This window comes from Mizuhopecten yessoensis, unplaced genomic scaffold (assembly GCF_002113885.1).
Source record: "Mizuhopecten yessoensis strain PY_sf001 unplaced genomic scaffold, ASM211388v2 scaffold2275, whole genome shotgun sequence".
In the NCBI taxonomy this organism is placed as follows: domain Eukaryota; kingdom Metazoa; phylum Mollusca; class Bivalvia; order Pectinida; family Pectinidae; genus Mizuhopecten; species Mizuhopecten yessoensis.
In genome coordinates, this window is record NW_018404465.1 from 20,621 (window position 1) to 29,337 (window position 8,717).

An 8,717-nucleotide genomic window follows, 5' to 3' on the forward strand; every position below is an offset into this window, starting at 1 on the left:
GAAAAAAATCCATCCACTGGTTCTTGAGAAGAAGTTGAAAATGTAAAAGTTTACGCACGACGCACGACGGACGACGGACGACGACGGACGAAAAGCGATTGGAATAGGTCACTTGAGCAAAGCTCAGGTGACCTAAAAATGATGTTGCAGCATGGTTCAGTGGCTGTCTGTTGAGGTGTGTTGCTGATGACACGCATTGTATGGATGATGACAATGATGTTGAGGATGATGATGGCTATGAGGAACGGATAGTTTGAACGTTTATGATCAGGATGCTGATTGGATAGTGATGTTGATGATGTTGACGATTCTGAGGATAAGGAAGATGATTGCAAGGATGATGAGGAAGATGATAATGGTAATGCCGTTCAGGATGATGTTGATGTTGATGATGATGATGATGATGATGATGAGTGAATTAAGTGTCAAAATGTGTGTTAGAGAGTGTGAAAATGAAAATACCTGTTCTGTACCTATATTATAAAAACCGTTGGATTTTTTTTTATAAAAAACAACAACATTCTCCGTGTTGTGTTTTAAGGTTTTCATCGACCCATTTAAAATATACACTTACAGAGTTAGACAGTAGAAACATTTAAACGGTAAAATCTTTTCCCAAACATGTATATTGGTTTGTTCGGATTTTGGAAATCCTCGAAAAAAACAAATGCTACATGAACCCGGGTACCTAGAGACGCCGCCAAAAGTGAAGATTTGTTTTAATTTATACTTTTTTGTTACTTTGTCGGCCCGTCGACAGTTAAGAGTCCTTTCGGACACAACAGCACTAAGGGCAGACGTTTACAAACTTCTCATAGTTGTTACTTTTTGAAAACTCTTGACAACTTGCCGATGCATTCGATCATAAAATGCTTAACTATTTGATCACAAGCATGACAATAAGGTTCATCTTTATTTCATAAAACGTATCGATGTGATGCAGGTATTGCATTCGCAAAAGAAAAGAGCAGACAGGAGAAAATAGACAACACCTGAGGACAGTGTTGCAATACCATCAACACATTAGATAAATTTCTTTCGATGTCCGTACGAAGATTGCATATAACACCATTCCCCTTTGAAGCAAGCCCCACATATAGCCTGTTATAACCCAAGACTGCAAGAGCTCCGATCGATGTTAAAATCATACATGTGAAAGTGAAAGTGAACTGTATTTTAATCATTTTCCCTAGGTGTTTCTTTATAGTATTTGGGCGTTGTGGTCAAAATCTTTAAAAAAAACCATCAACACATTTAATATATCTTGGGTCAATATTTCTGTAAAATTCAAATGACTAAAGCTCGTCCGGAGACCCAGTGATTTTGTTTCCTTCCTCGTGACGTAATACCAGTTACATCCCATATCATCAATCACTGACGTACGAAATTATCGAAACGTTAAAATTATGTAGAATTTAAAGTATGCCTCAATTTGTTTGTCCAAGATGATGTAAACAGTTAAATACCACGATGACATAGAAAAATTATATATTCTGATATGTAGTTAGAAAAATGATATATCTGCAGATATGTAACGCGTCATGTCATTGGTCGTCGTTATTGACAAACAGTCTTCCTAATTGGCTGTTAAATGTAAATATTGTGTGACGTCTCGCGCTGTCTAATTCAATAACGCGAGCGACGGTTTTACGACATGGAAGTCGTAAAGCATGAAACGGCTCGGTTGTTGACAGAGTGGTATACAGACGTCGTACAGCCGCGCTGTGAGAGCAGGTGTACAGTCAACAATAAAACACTATGTAGCACCTCAATCTATTAAAAACACCAAGAAGTTTGTCCAGAGATTTTGATAGGAGTCGTTACATACAAAATCTAGTCTTAATTTTCAAATAATTCTAGAATAAATCAACTACATGCATACTTGGTTTGGAGATGTAACACCGTAAACGAACGAAATGTTGTCATCGGTATGTTTATTTAAATAAGAAAGGTTTGTAAACCTGCCACTACGACATTATATGTTGTCATGTAAATTAATACGTGTCTATATATAAAAATATGTTTATGTTCTGCCGAACATTGTAGTACAGCTACGAAGTCATAAGAGCAATCTTTTTTACACTAAACAGGGATATACAAGATTTTGGAATATGGGTTTTCCTTGTTCGGTCGAGACGACGGACGAGACATCAAGCACGTTACAAAAACTATCCTTGTCTTCCGTCGACAAAAAAAGTAAAATGTATTATCATTGTACTTTGTTATTGTAAGATTTTTTTTTGTGAAATCGTCTGACCCCGTCTAATCAATGTATTCACAAATCAACATTCATCGGGACAAGAACGAATACAGCATGCATTCTATTCGGTGGACAAAACCTCCAGAAACAAAATTAAGAATTGAAAGTGCACATCTGACCACAACGGAATTAAACTAGTAATTATTGCATTATGTCCCATGCAATAGTCTAGGTTATTGGTATGTAAACAATGACAATATGGTACGGAATAAAGTACTCAAGCAAATGCCTGGTATTTTTTATTACTCTTATTTTGAGACAGATCTAGATGATATAGAAGAAACTGAATGACTGTATACAGAAAGTCGGTACTGTTGGAGCATGTAATGTATGTAATTTTGACAGGACTTGTAGTAAGAAATGCCATTAAAACACTTTACTGTATACTACGAGTATCATTCAAAATGAATCACTTGTATACCCTTTCTGCGCGGAATTCCCACGATAATTACTCAAGTATGTTCGATATAGATTTTTTTTTCATGTGAAAAGTAAATGCACCTTGTGGTAACTTTAGATCAAATCTTCATACTTCTGTGTACGACATTGTTCTTTTAAAATGACATTTAAAAAGAAATCTAAGACAGACATTTGATTGCAAAACGTTCAGCAGACCCATGTATAGCTGTCTATATGATGTGCTCGTCGGCGGATTTTGTGAACGTTTGTATCTTGTGTAGCTTGTCACGGTGACATATCGACACACGAACTCACTTACGTGTCTACGTAGCCGTAATGATGGATGTCTCCGCACGAACCGAGGAAGAAATAGATGACGTTTGACCTCTTGCTCACATTCGTCCTTAATTGTTTCAAAATTCCCATATTGCATATAAAAGGCGAAACTTGTTCAATCGTAACTATCAAACCTTCGACTATCTGATGAGAACGGACTTACCAGTGCTTAATGGATTAAGACTCAGTAGGTGAGTTTCATTTCAAAAGTTGTGTTTCTGATATATTTGTTACAGTCCACTAACATTACATAATGTTATGCAGAACCGGTTGACAATAGATAGACTGCAGGTGGTTCCTATTGCTCATGAAGCTATCCGAAAATATTTTTAAATATATATAGTAGAAAACAATTGATAGAGTACTAATGTTCCATCAATATGCGTACGTTGTAAACGGTGGGTACTAACATTGAAGGAAAAGGAATAAAGAAAACAATAAAGATGGCGAGAGAATTTTTGAATTATTCTTCTTTAAACAAAAAAGATCTTTTGTAAACATCTCGATATAACACCTTTCGAAACAACTAAATAAACGACCAGATATTGTTGTCATTATTTTAAGTCAATCATGAACCTATCCAGTTGTTTTAAAAATTAACTTTTACATGAGAATCTGGTAACGATACAAATGAACTCTTAAATCAAATCGAGACGAGGTTTAATAAATAACGATGCACAAGAATGATATAATCAGTACATTATAAAATATACAAGTTTTATGTTAAAATCCTCATATTGTGAATTGTTTGGAATGGTATCTCATGATTTTGACAATTTTTGTAATTTGAAATGTACAAGTTTCTCTCAAGGAACGTTCATTAACCAACATTTTATATAGCATATTTCAGTTACCAAAACATTCCCAGAAAGATATTATGATTGAATGTCCAATGAAAACTAAGCGCCATATCCTTTTCGCAAGGATTTTTTTGTGTAAAATACAAAAGTATTCTATAGCAGTAAAGTAACAAACAAAAAATCAATACTAATAGTTTTTTTTATATATATATCAGAAGTAGTTAATCTAACCATCCGATTGATCCCAGCATGACTATAAAAGGGTTACTTTATACCTAATATAATAAAGGTAATCTTTGTATAATTCAATTTCCATCATGCTCTGCTGTGATAAATTAAAACCAGGTGAAGTTGAAACTGACAACTTGACATAACGTCTCGCAATAACTGTCATTTATTGACCTTTGTACTATTTAATTAATTCTAGTGATATCACATCTGTACGAGGAAAACTATCACGCCTTTCAAATAAAAGGTGATCGAAAATTTGCTTGTCATTTTAAAATGGCATTTCCTTAACATTTGAACCGAAAACTAAATAGCCTCGAATACAAAATTCTTATCGAATGTGAATCCAAATATCATTTTTAGCTTCGTGGCCTAAGATGTTGAAACAATCCTGATTGCTTTGTGACGACGTTGTGCTTTTGAATTATGGCCTTTAAAATGTTTGGTAACACGTTAAACAAATGATGTCGTGTTAGACTCGTTTAAGTCGATGTTCACTTTAATCTCTTTCTCTTCTACAGAAAAACGAATCATTGTGGAAACACAAATACAGAAAAAATGACTGCAACAATAGTAAGTGCGTTTATGATGGTAAATTTCATTGGACTTTCGCTCCAACATGGCCGAATGATGGAACCAGTTCAACGGTCATCGATGTGGAGAGAGGGATACAATACGGAACCGAATTACGAGGACACTCAACTTTACTGTGGTGGACGAGACGTAAGTTCAGTTAAATAGTATGGTCACGTAATGCGGCCAAATCTTAAAATTTCTTTATGTATTACGAGAATATACAACTATCTTTAACAACGAAAATTATTGTAGCATGGTCCTATTCATTACAAATAATCACCTTCAAAATTCGAACTGTTGATATGACCCTTGTAACAAAATAACTAGCTAGTCCTTAGAAAACCCAGTTTTTACGGCTATCAAAAACAATGTTACTCATAAGGCAGGCTATTACATATTGCAGGAAATACAACGTCTTGGCGGACTGTGCGGTGTATGTGGCGACCCCTACACGGCAGATGTTCGCGAGAACGAGGCTGGTGGTAGATTCGCTACTGGCATTATAGTAAAATCGTACCCGAAAGGGACGTCACAGATCCAGGTTACTATTGAATTGACAGCCCATCACAAAGGGTACTACGAGTTCCGGATCTGCCCTCACAACAACATTTCGACGCCAGTCTCCCAAGAATGTTTGAACAGATACCCACTTCCGGTGGCCGAAGCGGTTGTCGACGAAGGCGAGCCCACGAGATACTATCCCGAAGCTGGAGGATTTCATAATCTTAATCTGATCTTACCTCGAGGAATGACCTGCTCCCAATGTGTGCTGCAGTGGCGATACCGTACAGGTATGATGTACTATTTGTCTGCTTTTAATGTCCTATATGGTCAAACAAGGTCCAACAGCGAAAATAACATCAAATATTTCTATTTTTCTAAAATGATAATACCTTAAAATTGTCAAAAGAGAAACGAGGTCATCAAAATTATATGCTCCGTGACCTATTTATACGCAATCGGATCCCGTTTCTTATTGGCGTGAATACTAAATCAGAATCGGAAAAAGGAATATAATTTATTTTGTTTTGGTATTGTTTAGGTATTGTTTAACAGTCTATATACAATTTTAGTCCTTTAGGACCAGACAGTACTTAACATAGCCGTTCACAAAAATTAATACATCAAACCTTCCGATAAATGTTAATGTTTTAAAGATAAACAAAACCCACCAAACATGATAGATATTTTTGTACAAATTACTATAGTTATATATTAATAGCACAGGCAATGTTGAAATGTTTTTATAGATGTTATATTAAAAACGTTATCACGCTTTTGTTTATAATCGTCGCAATCGATCATAAAATGATTGACTATTTAATTGTTGGTCACAGCCATGACAATCACGTTAACTGAGGTAGGTCCTATTATGAAATTATTCGGAAAGAATAATGACAACGTTATCGTACTTCTTATTCTAGGAAACAGTTGGGGCATTGACGAAAAAGAAAATCGTGGATGCATTGGATGTGGAGTTCAGGAAGAATTCCGTAACTGCGCAGACATAAGCATAGGAGCCGAAAAGTCTGGTATCGACGATATTACAAGACCAAACCCTTTACCGGTTACAGAGAAGCGTCCTCGGACTCCTCCTCGGCCTCGAATTCCTCCTCGCACCACCACAAGCACAACTACCACCACACCTAGTCCTACAACTACTACTACTCCTACTACGGCACGCCCACAACCAGATGTGAATGGCGGTGGGTTTCGGGGTCGGTGGTGGAGACTTCCTCCAAATAGACGCCCAATAATTGTCAGGCGTCCATCGCCGGTACCACAACGCCCCGTGGCGGACAGATTTCCCGTATCAGACAGACGTCCTTCACCAGCTATGACACGCCCCGAGCTCCGTAATCCGCCAAGGCGACCAAGAATCACATGGACGCGACCAGGATCTCCTCGTTCTCACCATCGCATTGGATCTCGACAAAATCCTATCATTGATGGAGTGGATATTGGTCACCGATCATGGGGAGGTAACTCGTTTGTTAACATAATACCGACAACGACACAGGCACCTGTTAGGACTACAAAAGCTGGTGTGAACTGGGACGCTATTAATAGGTTGAACTTAGAACAACTTAGAACATTTCTGCGCAGAATACGCATGATCCAGTCACCCTTCTGGTTTTCGAGGTCCAGAACGCAAGCACCAACACGTAGTCGAACAAGAAGCAGTTCTCTTGCAAACCGAGCTTTTATGTCACCAGAGATGCCAATGTCTGGGCAAGGCATGTCATTCCGAGTTTCTGACAACACTTTAACAATACCGGCTGAACCTAATGAGGCAGGCGTTGTGCACACTGCAGAAGAGACAACACCCGGCGACCTCTACATTAACGAGTACAATACACTTAGTAACGGGGCGCTTGAGGCGGAAAGCAGTCCTAAGGAGGCTTGGTACACGAACATCGTAGCTAGCATGAAAAATAAAAATAAAGCCGGATCTGTACACAATGATCCCAAGAAAGCGAGAAAGGCACATCTTTGACGTCACACGTAGAAATTGTATAATCATTTATGTAAATGGTATTATGTACGACAACCTTGTTACACAAATTCAAAATACTCCACAGAAGAAAACAGTCACACGATAAAAAATTGTGCTCAGGATTACATGTAGTTTGTGTGTTTAAAAATGGACATATTTCCCACAAAAAATATTTAAAATTGTTCTTTGAAGATAAACGTAGTTACCAGCCCTAACACACACTCAGGTGATTGAACTTATAATTTTCTCGAAATTAATTTTATATTAGATAATTTTTATTTGCTCTCTATTATTTATCTTTTTTGCAGTGTTGACATTTTCTAAAAATAATATAAAATTCAAAATTTGAGGTTTCATAATGTAAGTTTTGCTGTTGGTGTTTGCAATAGTGAAGATGTTTGTTGGGAATATCTATATAACATGTTTCTTGATTTATCCAATATCTGTGGACACAGTATAAATTCAAATGCTGGTATTTCAAGACGTTCACCATTTGGAAATATATATAAAGGACGTTTTATGTTATGCAATATCAAAACGAAATCAATACCCCACGAACTTGTATTCTATTGATATTTCAAAGGTTTTATCGTAAAAGCATATTATTATAATAATGCTAGGATTTACGTCACCAGGCCTTAAACAGAGGATCTGAAAAGGCTCGATATACCTGTTAATATACTTCAGTTTGAAATGTGTCAATGCATCCTTAACATGTATATTCCTGTGTATACCTGTTTATAATCATATCATTTTGAAATCCATATTTGTTTACATTAACCAGACCCATGATATGTATTTGATCATTTTTCATCATTAAATTATTTTTTAAATCGAAAGATTTGTTTTTAAAATATCTTTGTATCAGAATACACACTGCATACATTTACATCCCGTAGTGACTTATTCATTCTTCAGCATATACAAACAATGCTGCCAACCATTAAGCATTATTCTAATTGTTTGAGATGTGACACGATATTTGATTGGTCAATCAAAATATTTTCCGAATAGTTCCTCCGCAAATTTCTCATTTGCATATGAAACCTTGATGACGATTGTAAATGGCGTCAATGACCCAGACAAGTCATACAATTGAGTATTCAAAGCGTCACGAATTACAAAGAGTGATCAACATTTTGAAGAAAACGCTAAAATAACTAAAATCGTCGTTTCTTTTGCAGTTGTAGCTTATATGAAATAGAAGCGGGATGGCCCTTCTGTCTTTTGGAAGTTGTAGCGGTATATCGCGATCACACTGACGATACCGAGGCCTTAAATATAGCATCCATATGTAAGGAAGCGGTACATCGTGTATGGTAAAATTGGTTCATAAATTTGTTTTCGCAAGGTCGGGCGAAAAAATCAAACAAATTCTAGGAATATGATGCAAGTTTAAACCTATTTTAAAATTTAATAAATCAACGAATATAATCAAAGTAAATAACTTCCTGCACCCATTTCGTCCATTCGGGATTTATTGGCGCATGCAAGATCAAAACAAATGATGTACATATATAAATTGTTTGTTAACATACATTCGCAAAGAAATACATCAAAGTTAATCCTATATGACGTTACAAATGTAAAACGTCTAGCTACAAAAGAACATATATTCAAA

The 8,717-nt window shown here is 36.3% G+C and overlaps 1 protein-coding gene across 1 annotated transcript; it reads left to right on the plus strand.

Moving 5' to 3' along the window:
* Positions 1–3,143: 3,143 nt before the first annotated feature.
* LOC110445403 lies at positions 3,144–7,894 on the plus strand. Its single transcript, XM_021489996.1, has 4 exons — positions 3,144–3,186; positions 4,545–4,746; positions 5,003–5,390; positions 6,024–7,894. Exons 2-4 carry the CDS (start codon positions 4,582–4,584, stop codon positions 7,094–7,096), a joined length of 1,626 nt encoding a protein of 541 aa, XP_021345671.1. The 5' UTR covers positions 3,144–3,186; positions 4,545–4,581; the 3' UTR covers positions 7,097–7,894.
* Positions 7,895–8,717: the final 823 nt, after the last annotated feature.